Consider the following 17,931-nt stretch of genomic DNA (forward strand, 5'->3'; position numbering starts at 1 on the left):
TCGCGCCGTTAGCGCCCCGCCGCGCGCATGCGCACTCGCGCCTCCCCGGCCCGGTCCACTTCCCCTCCCCCCGCGTTTCCCCTCCCGCACCCGCCCACCCCATCCTCACCCCCGCCCCTCCAATCCCCTTCATTTTCCCACCTGTAGAATGGGGCCGCCCTCGCCTTCCCGCCCCCACAAAGGAGCGAACTCCTCCCTCTTCCTTCTTCTCCTCCCCCCCCGGGGAGGAATGGACCGGTCCGGTTCCCAGCACTCGCTGGTCAACGCGGCATAGAGAGGGCCCGCTCGGGACCCGGATGTCCGGGGGGGGAGGGTCACGTGGTTCCGGCGGCCGGCCCAGGGGGGCGGGGCTGGGGAGGAGGAGGTGGTGACCCTACTGCGCATGCGCGCTTGGGGTCACGGCAGGAGGCACGCGGGGCCTTGGCTGTCAATCATCAGCAGCAGCATCATCATAATAATGGTATTTGTTAATAATACGCGCGGTGGCCGTCCATCAGAATAATAATCACAATAAAAATCACAATAATAATGGTATTTTTTTAATAATACGCGCGGTGGCCGTCAATAATAATAATCAGCATAATGATAATTATAAGAATAATGGTATTTGTTATTTATTCATTTATTTTACTTGTACATATCTATTCTATTTATTTTATTTTGTTAGTACGTTTGGTTTTGTTCTCTGTCTCCCCCTTTTAGACTGGGAGCCCACTGTTGGGCAGGGACTGTCTCTATATGTTGCCAATTGGTACTTCCCAAGCGCTTAGTACAGTGCTCTGCACATAGTAAGCGCTCAATAAATACGACTGATGATGATGATGATTTGTTAATGATACGGGCGGTGGCCGTCAATGATAATAATGGTATTTGTTAATAATACGCGCGGTGGCCGTCCATCAGAATAATAATCACAATGAAAATCATAATAATAATGGTGTTTGTTAATACGCGCGGTGGCCGTCAATAGTAATAATAATCATAATCATAATGGTATTTGTTAATGATACGGGCGGTGGCCGTCAATAATAATAATAATAATAATAATGGTATTTGTTAATAATACGTGCGGTGGCCGTCCATCATAATAATAATCACAATGAAAATCATAATAATCATGGTATTTGTTAATAATACGCGCGTTGGCCGTCAATAATAATAATAATAATAGTGATAATCATAATAATAATGGTATTTGTTAATGATACGGGCGGTGGCCGTCCATCAGAATAATAATCATAATAATAATGGTATTTGTTAATAATACGCATGGTCTCCATCAATCATCATCATAATAATGGTATTTGTTAATACGTGTTGTGTAATAATGATATTTGTTAATAATACGCACCGTGGCCATCAATAGTAATAATAATAATGGTATTTGTTAATAATATGTGCAGTGGCCATCAGTCATCATAATAATAATCATAATAATGGTATTTGCTAATAATACACATGGTGGCCATCAATCATAATAATAATAATAATAATGGTATTTGTTAATATGTGCAGTGGCCATCAATCATAATAATAATAATAATAATAATAATGGTGGCATTTGTTAATGATGATGATGGGATGGCATTTGTTAATTATTATGATGGTATTTATAAAGCGCTTACTATGTGCAAAGCACTGTTCTAAGCACTGAGGAGGTTGCAAGGCTATCAGGTTGTCCCACGCGGGGCTCACAGTCTTCATCCCCATTTTACAGATGAGGTAATTGAGGCCCAGAGAAGTCAAGTGACTTACCCAAAGTCACACAGCTGACATGTGAGGGAGCAGGGATTAGAACCCATAATAATAATAATAATGAGATGGCATTTATTAAGCACTTACTATGTGCCAAGCACAGTTCTAAGCACTGGGGAGGTTACAGAATGATCAGGTTGTCCCACGTGGGGCTCACAGTCTTCATCCCCATTTTCCAGATGAGGGAACTGAGGCCCAGAGAAGTGAAGTGACTTACCCAAAGTTACACAGCTGACACTTGGCAGAGCCGGGATTAGAACCCCTGGCCTCTGGCTCCAAAGCCTGTGTTCTTTCCACTGAGCCACGCTGCTTTTCGAAATAATAATGGCATTTATTAGGTGCTTGCTATGTGCAAAGCACTGTTTTAAGCGCTGGGGAGGATACAAGGCGATCAGGTTGTCCCACGTGGGGCTCACAGTCTTCATCCCCATTTTCCAGATGAGGGAACTGAGGCCCAGAGAATAATAATAATAATAATAATGGCATTTATTAAGCGCTTACTATGTGCAAAGCACTGTTCTAAGCGCAGGGGAGGTTACAAGGTGATCAGGTTGTCCCATGCGGAGCTCACAGTCTTAATCCCCATTTTACAGATGAGGAAACTGAGGCCTAGAGAAGTGAAGTGACTTGCCCAAAGTCACACAGCTGACAATTGATGGAGTCGGGATTCGAACCCATGACCTTTGACTCCAAAGCCCGGGCTCTTTCCGTTGAGCCACACTGCTTCTCAATGTGAGGGAGCAGGGATTAGAACCCGTAATAATAATAATAACGAGTGCTTCACTTTACTTCTCAGAGAAGTAAAGTGCCTTGCCCAAAGTCACACAGCTGACATGGGAGGGAGCAGGGATTAGAACCCACAACATCCGACTCCCAAGCCTGGGCTCTTTCCACCGAACCACGCTGCTTTCCATAATAATTATGGTATTTGTTAAGTGCTTATTATGTGCCAGGCGCTGTGCAGATGAGGGAAATCCAGGCAAATCGGGTTGGACACAGTCCCTGTCCCACGTGGGGGGCTCACAGTCTTAATCCCCATTTGACAGATGAGGCAACTGAGGCCCAGTGAAGAAGTGACTTGCCCCAGGCCACCCAGCAGACAAGTGGCGGAGTCGGGATTAGAACTCAGGACCTCCTGACTCCCAGATCTGTTCTGTAGCCACTAGGCCATGCTGCTCCTCAACTCCTCTGGGCCTCAGTTTCCTCAACTGATAGAGCATGGGCTTGAGAGTCAGAAGGACCTGGGTTCCACCCCATTTCTGCCGTGGGATCTTGGGCAAGTCACTTCCCTTCTCTGGGCCTCAGTTACCTCATCTGTAATAATAGTGTTGCTATTTGTTAAGCGCCTACCATGTGCCAAGCACTGTTCTAAACGCTGGGGAGGATACAAGGTGATCAGGTTGTCTCACAGGGCGCTCCCAGTCTTCATCCCCATTTTACAGATGAGGTCACTGGGGCCCAGAGAAGTGAAGTGACTTGCCCAAAGTCACCCAGCTGACAAGTGGCGGAGCCGGAATTAGAACCCATGACCTCTGACTCCAAGCCCGGGCTTTTTCCACTGAACCACTTTGCTTCTCAAAAATGGATCTCTTATCTGTAAAATGGGGATGATTCATTCATTCATTCAATCGTATTTAATAATAATGACGATATTTAAGTGCTTACTGTTCATTCATTCATTCAATCGTATTTATTGAGCGCTTACTGTGTGCAGAGCACTGGACTAAGCACTTGGAAAGTACAAGTCGGCAACAGATAGAGACGGTCCCTACCCAACAGCAGGTTCACAGTCTGGAAGGGGGAGACAGACAACAAAACAAAACATATTAACAAAATAAAATAAATGGAATAAATAGGTACAAATAAAATAGAGTAATAAATACATGCAAACATATATACATATATGCAGGTGCTGTGGGGAGGGGAAGGAGGGGGAGAAGAAGAAGAAGGAGGGGGATGAGACTGTGAGCCCCATGTGGGACAGGGACTCTGTCCATCCTGATTAACTTGTATCTACCCCAGTGCGTAGAACAGTGCCTGGCACGTAGTAAGCACTTAATAAGTACCATAATTATGAAGTATTATGATCAAAATGGGGATAAATACCCATTCTCCATCCCCCTTAGGAAGAGAGCCCAGTGTGGGATTATGACTGTGTCCAATCTGAGGGGATTGTATCTACCCGTCAGGCACAATATTTGGCACATTTTTAACAACTATCACAATTATGATTTTTATTATTGGCTGGGGCTCCATCAAAACTGCTCCCATCCATACTCCCTTCTAGCCCCATTTTGTTTTTAATGGTATTTGTTAAGCGCTTGGCTCCCCCTTCTAGACTGTGAGCCCACTGTTGGGTAGGGACCGTCTCTATATGTTGCCAACTTGTACTTCCCAAGCGCTTAATACAGTGCTCTGCACACAGTAAGCGCTCAATTAATACAATTGAATGAATGAATGAAAGTGCTTACTACGTGTCAGTCACTTTACTGAGCCCTGGGGTAGATAATAATAATAATGATTATTGCAGCGTGGCTCAGTGGACAGAGCACGGGGCTTTGGAGTTAGAGGTCATGGGTTCAAATCCCCACTCTGCCAGTTGTCAGCTGTGTGACTTTGGGCAAATCACTTAACTCCTCTGTGCCTCAGTTCCCTCATCTGTAAAATAGGGATTGAGACTGTGAGCCCCCCGTGGGACAACATGATCACCTTGTAGCCTCCCCAGCACTTGGAACAGTGCTTTGCACATAGTAAGCGCTTACAAATGCCGTCATTATTATTATTATTAGTAGTAGTAGTAGTAGTAGTAGTAATAATGATGGCATTTGTTAAGCGCTTACTATGTGCAAAGCACTGTTCTATTAATGATGGCATAATAATAATGTTATTTATTAAGCGCTTACTATGTGCAAAGCACTGTTCTAAGCGCTTGGGGGGATACTAGGTGATCGGGTTGTCCCACGGGGGCTCACAGTCTTAATCCCCATTTTACAGATGAGGGAACTGAGGCATTTGTAAATGCTATATGCAAAGTACTGTTCTAAGTGTTGGTGGCGGGGGGGGGGCGATACAAGGTGATCAGGTTGGACACAGTCTCTGTCCCACACGGGGCTGACAGTTTTAATCCCCATTTTACAGATGAGGGAACTGAGGCTCAGAGAAGTGACTTCCCCAAAGCCACACAGCAACCAAGTGATGTAGCCGGATTTAGAACCCAGGTCCTTCGAACTCCTAGGCCTGTGCTCTATCCCCCGGGCCACGCTACTACTTCATTTTCCCCTCCCTTCACAATTCCTCATCCCCATCCTAGCCCTGTCCTTCCAAAACGAGTAAATTAGCTGGATTTCCATTTCTCCAGGAAAAAAAAAAATGATAACCACTAAGGAGCTTGAAGCTGTTGTCCCATTCTGGGGTTTACTGACCACTTGACACCTGTCCACATGTTTTGTTTTGTTGTCTTAGACTGTGAGCCGTCTCTAAACGTTGCCAACTTGTACTTCCCAAGCGCTTAGTACAGTGCTCTGCACACAGTAAGCGCTCAATAAATACGATTGAATGAATGAATGAAAGAAAAATCTTTTAGGCCAAATTCGACAGCCCCCGTACCTCCTCTGAGTTAGACTGGCAGCAGAAGAAATGAAAATCAGCATTTTGCTATTCTGGGCAGGTACCTGTTCCCAAACCTAACGTCAGATGCCAGAAAGCTTTTTAAATTTTTCCGGTACGGGTTGCCAGATGTATTTTATCTGCAGGAGTAATCTCTCTTTTATTGCTTCGTCTTACATTTCCAGAGAGATGAGCAGGGGTGCATAATTTTCTTCCGCTATATCAGTGCTAAAATCCCGGCCCCTGCAAGAACAGAGCTTGAGTCAAGGCAGACTTGAGCCGGGTTCCCGTATTCTCAAATCTGTGATCTGGCAAGTTTGTTCTGAACCACCCGCCTGTTTATTCATTAATTCAGTCATATTTATTGAGCACTTACTGTGTGCAGAGCACTGTATTAAGCGCTTGGAAAGTATAGAGACGGTCCCTACCCAACAGTGGGCATGTACTTCCCACTTTTAAACAGTCTTTTAGACTGTGAGCCCACTGTTGGGTAGGGACTGTCTCTATATGTTGCCAACTTGTACTTCCCAAGCGCTTAGTACAGTGCTCTGCACACAGTAAGTGCTCAATAAATACGATTGATTGAATGAATGAATGAATGCTCTGGCCCGTCACCAAATAATGGGAGCGTTTTACGTGCCGCAGAATTGGCGAGATCGAAACTGAACAGAAATGGACAGTGAGGTACAGAGAGATGGAAGAATACTGGATTTGATTGATGATGCGTGGAGGGAAGATAAGTTACCGTATGAGGACGTCGCAATACCGTTGGTAAGTAAGTTGTGTGGATTTTCGGTGGAGATGGAGGGATTGGGGGTAGAAAAGAACTAATATCATGAGTGGTATGTGTTGAAGGCCTACTGGGTGGAGAGTAATAATAATAATAATAATAATAATAATAATAATAGCATTTATTAAGCGCTTACTATGTGCATTTAATTTTTTTTTCATTTAATCATATTTATTCATTCATTCAATCGTATTTATTGAGCGCTTACTGTGCGCAGAGCACTGTACTAAGCACTTGGGAAGTCCAAGTTGGCAACATATACAGACGGTCCCGACCCAACAGTGGGCTCACAGTCTAGAAGAGGGGGAGAGAGAACAAAACAAATTATATTAACAGGATAAAATAAATAGAATAAATGTGTAAAATACCCAGTCTCCCTTCCTCTTAGCCCATGCGCCCCATATGGGACAGGGGCCGTTTCAGATCTGATTATTTTGTATAGACGGCTGTGCTTGGCATGTGATAAGCATTTAATATATACCAGAGGAGCAGTAATAATAATAACAGTAAAAATTGTAGAAAGAAAATGCTGGGTTGAAATATATATTGTTTAGGGCCTTTCAGGTGATGAGAAGGAAAAAGGAAGCCTTAAAAAAAAAAAAAAAAAAGAAATCCAGTTTGGACTCCCGTAGTGCCTCCCCCTGTAAGAAGATTGCAATAATTCCAAATGTGAAACAACAAAAATACCCTCTACAGAACACAGAAAAAAAATCAGTACTACTGATTTAGGTTTAGAAGATAGATAGATAATAGATTTAGAAGGTTTCAAAGAGATAGGTTAGAAGATAGATAATGTTAGTGCCATTATCACAAGATATTTAATATCCTATTTACATCCGTGTTGAGAGGGATGGCTAAAAAATGTCTATTTCTACAGAAAGAGGTCAGTTTAAGACCACGCATAAGTGGGAATCTTGTCGCAGTGTGTGTCTTAGCCATTGTGTTCTCGTAACTAGACTGTGAGCCTGTCGTTGGGTAGGGGCCGTCTCTATATGTTGCCGACTTGTACTTCCCAAGCGCTTAGTACAGTGCTTTGCACACAGTAAGCGCTCACCACCTCCAGGAGGCCTTCCCAGATTGAGCCCCCTCCTTCCTCTCCCCCTCCTCCCCCTCCCCATCCCCCCGCCTTACCTCCTTTCCCTCCCCACAGCACCTGTATATATGTATATATGTAGATATTTATTTATTTGATTTGTACATATTTATTCTATTTATTTTATTTTGATAATATGTTTTGTTTTGTTCTCTGTCTCCCCCTTCTAGACTCTGAGCCCACTGTTGGGTAGGGACCGTCTCTATATGTTGCCAACTTGGACTTCCCAGGCGCTTAGTACGGTGCTCTGCACACAGTAAGCGCTCAATAAATACGATTGAATGAATGAATTTATTACTCTATTTTACTTGTACATATTTATTCTATTTTTTTTATTTTGTTAATATGTTTGGTTTTGTTGTCTGTCTCCCCCTTCTAGACTGTGAGCCCGCTGTTGGGTGGGGACCGTCTCTATATGTTGCCAACTTGTACTTCCCAAGCGCTTAGTACAGTGCTCTGCAAACAGTAAGCGCTCAATAAATACGATTGAATGAATGTACAAGTAAAATAAATCAATAAATAGAGTAATAAATATGTACCTCCTCCAGACTGAGCCCCCTCATTCCTCTCCCCCTCCCCCTTTATCCCCCCTGCCGTACCTCCTTCCCCTCCCCACAGCACCTGTATATATGTTTGCACAGATTTATTACTCTATTTTACTTGTACATATTTACTATTGTATTTTATTTTGTTAATATGTTTTGTTGTCTGTCTCCCCCTTCTAGACTGTGAGCCTGCTGTTGGGTAGGGACCGTCTCTATATGTTGCCAACTTGTACTTCCCAAGCACACAGTAAGCGCTCAATAAAAACAATTGAATGAATGAATGAATGAAAGGGGGCTGTTGCCATGGCAGCAGTAATATGCTTGCCCAAGACTCCACAGAAGAAATGTGGCAGAACCCAGGTCCTTCTGAATCCCAGGCCCACCCAATCTGGCCCTCGGTGTTGAGAGACTGGTGCCAACTCTGGTTTTATTTTTATGATATTTAAGTGCTTGCCCCACATGGGACAACCTGATTACCTCGTATCCCCTCCAGCGCTTAGAACAGTGCTTTGCACATTGTAAGCCCTTAACAAATACCATTATTATCATTATTATTATTATATTCATTCATTCAATCGATCATATTTAATTCATTCATTCAATCGTATTTATTGAGCACCTACTGTGTGCAGAGCACTGTACTAAGCACTTGGGAAGTACAAGTCGGCAACATATAGAGACGGTCTCTACCCAACAACGGGCTCACAGTCTAGAAGGGGGAGACAGGCAACAAAACAAAACATGTGGACAGTTGTCAAGTCGTCAGAACAAATAGAATTAAAGCTAGATGCACATCATTAACAAAATAAATAGAATAGTAAATATGTACAAGTAAAATAAATCGAGTAATAAATCTGTACAAACATATATGCAGGGGCTGTGGGGAGGGGAAGGAGGTAGGGCGGGGGGGGAATGGGGAGGAGGAGAGGAAAAAGGGGGCTCAGTCCAGGAAGGCCTCTTGGAGGAGGTGAGCTCTCAGTAGGGCTTTGAAGGGAGGAAGAGGGCTAGCTTGGTGGATGTTATATGCCATTCATTCAATTTGTACTTACTGTGTGCAGAGCACTGTACTAAGCGCTTGGGAAGTCCAAGTTGGCAACATATAGAGACAGTCCCTACGCAACAGCGGGCTCACAGTCTGCCAAGCACTGTACTAAGCGCTGGCATAGATACAAGACCATCGGGTTGGACACAGTCTGTGCCCCACATGAGGCTCACAGTCTTAATCCCCAGTTTACAGATGAGCTACCGGAGGCCCAGAGGAGTTCAGTGACTTGCCCAAGGTCACACAGCAGACAACCGGAGGAGCAGAGATTAGAACCCAGGTCCTCGGACCTCTGTTCCACTTTCTGCCCTCTCGGAGCAGGAACCAGCCAGGGCTCCCGTTCGTCATTCAGCACTGCTTGGCCGACCGGACCATCGAGATTTAGAATTTGTGTCTCCTGGCCTGAAAAGAAAAACCCACTATTTAATATTAGCTTTCCTAAATCTGAGCAAAAGCCAGTAGTGGGTTCCCCCTAGTGGCTCTAGCAGTCGGGTCATTCATTCATTCAGTGGTATTTATTGAGCGCTTCCTGTGTGCAGAGCACTGTACTAAGCGCTTAGGAAGTCCAAGTTGGCAACATACAGAGACGGTCCCTACCCAACAGCGGGCTCACAGGCTAGAAGGGGGAGACAGAGAACAAAACCAAACATACTAACAAAATAAAATAAATAGAATAAATATGTACAAATAAAATAAATAGAGTAATAAATACATACAAACATATATACATATATACAGGTGCTGTGGGGAGGGGAAGGAGGTAAGGCGGGGGGGATGAGGAGGGGGGAGGAAGGAGGGGGCTCAGGGTCTGCTACTATTCCATCACAACTGTTCTCAGCTAGATTTGAAATATTCAATCATCAATCAATCAGTCGTATTTATTGAGCACTTACTGTGTGCAGAGCACTGTACTAAGCGCTTGGGAAGCACAAGTTGGCAACATATAGTGACAGTCCCTACCCAACAACAGGCTCACAGCCTAGAAGGGGGAGACAGACAACAGAAGCAGCGTGGCTCAGTGGAAAGAGCCCGGGCTTTGGAGTCAGAGATCATGAGTTCAAATCCCAGCTCTGCCAACTGTGTGACTTTGGGCAAGTCACTTAACTTCTCTGGGCCTCAGTTCCCTCATTTGTAAAATGGTGATTATAAACTGTGACACACACACACACCCCCGGGACAACCTAATCACCTTGTAACCTCCCCAGCGCTTAGAACAGTGCTTTGCACATAGTAAGCGCTTAACAAATACCATCATTATGATTATTATTATTATGTGGACCATTGTCAAGTCACCAGAATAAATAGAAATAAAGCTAGATGCACATCATTAACAAAATAAAAAGAATAGTAAATATTATACAAGTAAAATAGAGTAATAATTGTTCCCATAGTTCCCATCTCCCAGGGTCCCTCTCTGGTGGTCCTTTCACCCACCTTGAAAAGATGCCAGAGGGGTTAGTTCTACCACTGTTGGGTAGGGACTGTCTCTATATGTTGCCAACTTGTACTTCCCAAGCGCTTAGTACAGTGCTCTGCACACAGTAAGCGCTCAATAAATACGATTGATTGATTGATTCTACAGGGCAGCAGTGGCCACTCTTACCAACCAACGTCCAGGACCACTGATGTGCCATGGGGCCAGGGGGATCGCACTTTGTGCCGCTCTTAGCGTGCCTGGACGTAGACAACCCTCAGTAAGCGGCGTGGCTTGGGAGTCACAGGACGTGGGTTCTAATCCTGGCTCTGCCACTTGTCTGCTGCATGACCTTGGGCAAGCTGATTAACTTGTCCTTGCTTTAGAGAAGCAGCGTGGCTCAGTGGAAAGAGCCCGGGCTTTGGAGTCAGACGTCAGGGGTTCAAATCCCAGCTCCGCCAACTGTCAGCTGTGTGACTTGGGGCAAGTCACTTCATTTCTCTGGGCCTCAGTTACCTCATCCGTAAAATGGGGATTAAGACTGTGAGCCCCCCGTGGGACAACCCGATCACCTTGTAACCTCCCCAGCGCTTAGAACAGTGCTTTGCACATAGTAAGCGCTTAACAAATACCATCATTATTATTATTTGCCTCAGTTACCTCATCTGTAAAATGGGGATTAAAAACTGTAAGCTCTGCATGGGACAACCTGATTACCTTGTATCTATCCCAGCGCTTAGAACAGTGCTCGGCACATAGTTAAGTATTTAACAAATACCATAATTACTATTATTATTATTATGCGGGCACTGTGTGTGGGCTTTGGGAGAGCAATTCTTTCTTCCCCACAAGGACATCAGTGAGGGCTCACTGACATAGGCTGAATTTTCTTCCCACTCAAGAAGCAGCATGGCTCGGTGGATCGTCTAGACTGTGAGCCCACTGTTGGGTAGGGACCATCTCTATATGTTGCCAACTTGTACTTCCCAAGCGCTTAGTACAGTGCTCTGCACACAGTAAGCACTCAATAAATACAATTGAATGAATGAATGAACCAACCGAAACCTAGGAGTTAGAGGACCTGGGTTCTAATCCGGGCTCTGCCACTTGCCTGCTGCGTGAGCTTGGGCTACTTACTTAACTTCCCTGTGCCTCCGTTTCCCCTTCTGTCAAATTGGGATTCAGTACCCTCTCCCTCCCCCTTATATTGTGAGTCCCATCAATCAGTCAATCAGTTGCATTTATTGAGCACTCTTACTGTGTATGTGGGACAGGGACTGGGTCCAACCTGATTATCTTGTCCCTATCCCCCTCTTGCACAGTTCTTGGTTAATAATAATAATAAAAGTAGTAGTAGTAGTATTTGTTAAATGCTTATTACATGCCAGGCACTATACTAAGCACTAGGATGGAGACAAGCAAATTGGGTTGGACACAGTCCTTGTCTCAAGTGGGGCTCACCACCTGAATCCCCATTTTACAGATGAGGTAACTGAGGCTCAGAGAAGTGAAGTGACTTGCCCAAGGCCACGCAGCAGACAAGTGGCAGAGCCGGAATTAGAACCCGTGACCTTCTGACTCCCTGGGCCTGCGCTCTAGCCACCGGGCCATGCTGCTTCCATGCGCTTAGTACAGTGCTTTGCACATAGTAAGCACTTAATAAATGCCATCATCATTATTATTAGAGAAGCATCATGGCTCAGTGGAAAGAGCCTGGGCTTTGGAGTCAGAGGTCATGGGTTCAAATCCCAGCTCTGCCAATTGTCAGCTGTGTGAACTTGGGCAAGTCACTTAACTTCTCTGTGCCTCAGTTCCCTCATCTGTAAAATGGGGATGAAGACTGTGAGCCCCCCGTGGGACAACCTGAACACCTTGTATCCCCCCCAGCGCTTAGAACAGTGCTTTGCACATAGTAAGCGCTTAATAAATGCCATTATTATTATTATTATTATTATTATGCTGCGCCGTTTTTCTGGGTCATAGTAAGCAGCGTGACCTAGTGGAAAGAATTCAGGCTTGGGAGTCAGAGGACCTGGGTTCTAATCCCGTCTCCCCCGCCTTGTCTGCGGTGTGACCTTGGGCAGGTCACTAAACTCTGTGCCTCAGTTCCCTCATCTTCAAATGGGGATTAAAACTGGTAGCCCTACTTGAGACAGGAACCTTGTCCAACCCAATTTGCTCGTCTCCACCCCGGCGTTTAGTACGGAGCCTGGCATGTAGTCAGCATTTAAGAAATACTACAGTTGTTATTACCGTTATTAGCATCACTGTCAGTCGTACCGCTCATCCTCTCCCCAGGTTTGGGGTGGAATCAGGCTCGGTGACCTTCTGGGTTCGCTGCATTGGGAAGCAGCGTGGCTCAGTGGAAAGAGCGCGGACTTGAGAGTCAGAGGTCATGGGTTCGAATCCAGGCTCTGCCACTTGTCAGCTGTGTGACCTTGGGCAAGCCACTAAACTTCTCCGTGCCTCAGTTACGTCATCTGTAAAATGGGGATTAAGACTGTGAGCCCCACATGGGACAACCTGGTCACCTTGTATCCTCCCCATCATCATCATCATCAATCGTATTTATTGAGCGCTTACTGTGTGCAGAGCACTGTACTAAGCGCTTGGGAAGTACAAATTGGCAACATATAGAGACAGTCCCTACCCAACAGTGGGCTCACAGTCTAAAAGGGGGAGACAGAGAACAAAACCAAACATACTAACAAAATAAAATAAATAGAATAGATATGTACAAGTAAAATAAATAAATAAATAGAGTAATAAATATGTACAAACATATATACATATATACAGGTGCTGTGGGGAAGGGAAGGAGGTAAGATGGGGGGGTTGGAGAGCGGGACGAGGGGGAGAGGAAGGAAGGGGCTCAGTCTGGGAAGGCTTCCTGGAGGAGGTGAGCTCTCAGCAGGGCCTTGAAGTGAGGAAGAGAGCGAGCTTGGCTGATGGGCAGAGGGAGGGCATTCCAGGCCCGGGGAATGACGTGAGCCGGGGGTCGATGGCGGGACAGGCGAGAACGAGGTACGGTGAGGAGATTAGCGGCGGAGGAGCGGAGGGTGCGGGCTGGGCAGTAGAAGGAGAGAAGGGAGGTGAGGTAGGAGGGGGCCAGGGGATGGACAGCCTTGAAGCCCTGGGTGAGGAGTTTCTTCCCGATGCGTAGGTTGATTGGTAGCCACTGGAAATTTTTGAGGAGGGGAGTAACATGCCCTGAACGTTTCTGGACAAAGATAATCCGGGCAGCAGCATGAAGTATGGATTGAAGTGGGGAGAGACACGAGGATGGGAGATCAGAGAGAAGGCTGATGCAGTAGTCCAGACGGGATAGGATGAGAGCTTGAACAAGCAGGGTAGCGGTTTGGATGGAGAGGAAAGGGCGGATCTTGGCAATGTTGCGGAGCTGAGACCAGCAGGTTTTGGTGATGGCTTGGATGTGAAAGGTGAATGAGAGAGCGGAGTCGAGGATGACACCAAGGTTGCGGGCTTGTGAGACGGGAAGGATGGTAGTGCCGTCAACAGAGATGGGAAAGTCAGGAAGAGGGCAAGGTTTGGGAGGGAAGACAAGGAGCTCAGTCTTCGACATGTTGACCTTTAGGTGGTGGGTAGACATCCAGATGGAGATGTCCTGAAGGCAGGAGGAGATGCGAGCCTGGAGAGAGGGGGAGAGAGCAGGGGCAGAGATGGAGATCTGGGTGTCATCAGCGTAGAGATGATAGTTGAAGCCGTGGGAGCGAATGAGGTCACCAAGGGAGTGCGTGTAGATTGAGAACAGAAGGGGACCAAGCACTGAACCATAGGGAACCCTCACAGTAAGAGGATGGGAGGGGGAGGAGCAGCCTGCAAAAGAGACTGAGAAAGAACGACCGGAGAGATAAGAGGAGAACCAGGAGAGGACGGAGTCTGTGAAGCCAAGGTCAGATAGCGTGTTGAGGAGAAGGGGGTGGTCCACAGTGTCGAAGGCAGCTGAGAGGTCGAGGAGGATTAGGACAGAATATGAGCCATTGGGTTTGGCAAGCAGGAGGTCATTGGTGACCTTTGAGAGGGCAGTTTCCGTGGAATGTAGGGGACGGAAGCCAGACTGGAGGGGGTCGAGGAGAGAGTTGTTGTTGAGGAATTCGAGGCAGCGCATGTAGACAACTCGTTCAAGGAGTTTGGAAAGGAATGGTAGGAGGGAGATGGGGCGATAACTAGAAGGTGAGGTGGGGTCAAGAGAGGGTTTTTTTAGGATGGGAGAGACATGGGCATGTTTGAAGGCAGAGGGGAATGAACCAGTGGAGAGTGAGCGGTTGAAGATGGAAGTTAAGGAGGGGAGAAGGGAGCGAGAGATTTCATGAGATGAGAGTGCTTCGCACATAGTAAGCGCTTAGCAAATACCACCATTATTATCATTATCATTATTGTTATTTCATTTGTTTCAGAACGAGCTTCCCGAGCCAGAACAAGATAACGGCGGCACTACGGAATCGGTGAAAGAACAAGAAATGAAATGGACCGACTTAGCCTTACAGTACCTCCATGAGAACGTTCCCACAATCGGAAACTAAGTGCTGGTCATCTCGAAGGAGCCTGATTTTTGTGGAAAATTTCTCTTGCAAGATCTGGTCTTTAAGCCGTTATCACTTCAGAATGCTCATCCCTCGACGGCTGTATTTCCATGGCGGGACAGTGTTTATTATAAGGAGATAGTGCCGTTTTCTTAACATTTTCACTTCCCAAGTATTTGGTTTCTTATGCCTGAAACCCCTTCCTTATGACCTAGCTTGTCCACATTTTCTTGTTTATTATACTATTATATTGTACACTTTCTAATCATCTACTGCACAGAGAATGTGCTCAATAAATACAATTGATTGATGTTTTCTGGTGATTTGCTTGATAAAAGAAGCAGTTCTTCATATCTGGATGCTGGACATGATTTGCTAAACGTTGTGTATAACTTTGTCACTGCCCATGATGACAGATAGCAATCAATCAATGGTATTTGAGTACAAACCGTGTGCAGAGCACTATGCTAAACTCTTGGGAGAATACAACCAAATTAGCAGACACGTTCCCTGCCCATAGTACAGTCTAGAGGGAGGAATACAACCCCTTGACAGTCTTCTGGAATGCCTAATGTTTTGGTCAGTTTGTATTTTTCACAACATTTGTGTTTTCGTATTTGTCTCTGATGCATGGAACCCTTAATCTGTACGCTATTTCACTGTTGTCCTTTTGGGATTCATTCTAAGCTGCGTTATACAAGAGTAGTTTATCCATTTGCAGGCATGTCTTAACTGTGATATCGATCAGTGATACATGAATGTCACAATATTGTTTTGTTGAGTTTCGGCAGCCTAGTGTTTAGGTAGATTACCATTTTGTCTCACTACAAAGTAGGCATCCCTTAAAGAAAAGTGTGAAGTAAATAAAACAGCTTCCATTCTCGTTTCCCGTAGAATCAGATAAGTGTGGGGTCCATTCCTGGGGAGCATTTCTTGTTGTTAACAAATGAGAAGCTGTAAATCAGTGACTATAATATGTACCCCTGTCAGTCAATCTTTATTCATTCATTCAATCGTATTTATTGAGCGCTTACTGCGTGTAGAGCACTGGACTAAGCGCTTGGGAAGTACAAGTTGGCAACCTACAGCGACGGTCCCTACCCAACAATGGGCTCACAGTCTAGAAGGGGGAGATAGACAGCAACCCAGCCCACACAATTCGCTCCTCTAACATGACCTTCTCACTGTACTTCAATCTCGTCTGTCTCACCACTGACCTCTCGCTCACATCAATCAATCAGTCGTATTTATTGAGCGCTTACTGTGTGCAGAGCACTGTACTAAGCGCTTGGGAAGTACAAGTCGGCAACATATAGAGACGGTCCCTACCCAACAGTGGGCTCACAGTCTAGAAGAGCCTCTGGCCTAGAACTCCCTCCCTTTTCATATCCAAAAGACGATTACTCTCCCCTCCCTCAAAGCCTTTCTGAGGGCACATCTCCTCCAAGAAGCCTTCCCTGACTAAGCCCTCTTTTCTTCCTCCCTTCTGCATCACCCTGACTTGCGCCCTTTATTCATCCCCTCTTACCAGTACCACGGCATTTATGTACATATCTGGAATTTTATTTCTATTAATGTCTGTCTCCTCATCTAGACTGTAAGTTTGTTGTGGGCCGGTTGTTTGTCCTCTTCAGCCGAGGGAGAGAATTTAGCTGAACGTCTTACCCCAATGTAACCCCATCAAAGGTTCTCGGGTCTCAGATGGACCATTGTTGACTTGATTGGTCCATGAACTTCTCCAAAACTTTGTCAGTGGGTAAACTAGAGCTGGTCACACACATGATCCCCAGTGAGTCCAAGAAATGAGGCAGGCAAAGCACGGGACAGCTTTGCCTGCCTTCCCCCTCCCTTCCCTCCTCTTAGCTGCAGTGAGCAAGGGCAGCTTTAAATTCAAATCAGCATCACGTCTGACCTTTGGGTCTTGATAGATTGAAGCATGCTGTCTTACAGGATCTTAACTGTTCACCCTTAAAATGCATAATGGGCCAAACATAAGGGAGAGTTGAAACTAAAGAGCTGGGGGCAGTGCAAAGCCCCGAATCAATCAATCATATTTATTGAGCGCTACTGTGTGCAGAGCACTGTACTAAGCGCTTGGCAACATATAGAGACAGTCCCTACCCAACAGTGGACTCACAGTCTAAACGCGCTAAAAGTAGAGAAGCAGCGTCTAAAAGTCTAAAAGCAGCAGACAAGTCTTAAAGTAGAGAAGCAGCGTGGCTCAATGGAAAGAGTGCAAGCATTGGAGTCAGAGGTCATGGGTTTGAATTCCAGCTCAGCCACCTGTCAGCTGTGTGACCTTAGGCAAGCCACTTAACTTCTCTGTGCCTCAGTTCCCTCATCTGCAAAATGGGGATGAAGACTGTGAGCCCCACGTGGGACAACCTGATCACCTTGTATCCCCCCAGCGCTTAGAACGGTGGTTTGCACATAGTAAGCACTTAATAAATGCCATCATTATTATTCAGAAGTGGTGATATGGGCCGAAGGCAAAGATGGAAAGGGGATTCCCCACCTTCTGAGCCCATCCACTCCTGGTCACTGCATAAACCCTCCCAGTTTGTCTGTGGTCCCACTTGGGGTATCACTTGATGGAGACAGAGATAGAAGATACGGTAAATCCCTGAGCCAAGATGCCCCCACCGATGGAGAACAGGCAGGGGGTGGTGACTCAGATTGCGGGTCGGGGGAGGACTCTGCCACATCACCTGGGTTTAGAGCCACCCATGTCCATTTCCGCACACCACAGAAATCAAAGTCTTCAAAGTGCAACACACAAAAACAAACTTTCAAAGAGTCAAATGTGTTTACATTCTGGAAGGAAATTAGGACCTCTCAAGTCTAGTCAGGTGAATTTGGAAGTTGACCGGAACCTTAAGTGAATCAAAGATGAGGGGAATGAATTTCTGGCTACTCCATCAGCTGAATTGGACATCATTTGTATTTAGTGAGCGCTTATTGTGTGCAAAGCACTGTATTAAGTGCTTGGAGAGTACAGTTCGGCAACAGACAGAGACAATCCCTACCCAAGAACAGGCTCACAGTCTAGAAGCAGAGAGGCGACAAAACAAAACAAGTAGACAGGCATCAATAATATCAAAATAAATAGAATTATAGATATACACACATCGTAAATAGAAGA

General features: G+C 45.6%; 1 protein-coding gene across 1 annotated transcript; it reads left to right on the top strand.

The window, feature by feature from the left end:
- The first annotated feature begins 373 nt into the window (after positions 1 to 373).
- ANAPC13 (anaphase promoting complex subunit 13) lies at positions 374 to 15,675 on the top strand. Its single transcript, XM_038744481.1, has 3 exons — positions 374 to 460; positions 6,007 to 6,132; positions 14,664 to 15,675. The coding sequence occupies exons 2-3, from the start codon at positions 6,034 to 6,036 to the stop codon at positions 14,787 to 14,789; spliced, it is 225 nt and encodes a 74-aa protein (XP_038600409.1). The 5' UTR covers positions 374 to 460; positions 6,007 to 6,033; the 3' UTR covers positions 14,790 to 15,675.
- Positions 15,676 to 17,931: the final 2,256 nt, after the last annotated feature.

Source organism: Tachyglossus aculeatus, chromosome 1 (assembly GCF_015852505.1).
Source record: "Tachyglossus aculeatus isolate mTacAcu1 chromosome 1, mTacAcu1.pri, whole genome shotgun sequence".
NCBI classification, from domain to species: domain Eukaryota; kingdom Metazoa; phylum Chordata; class Mammalia; order Monotremata; family Tachyglossidae; genus Tachyglossus; species Tachyglossus aculeatus.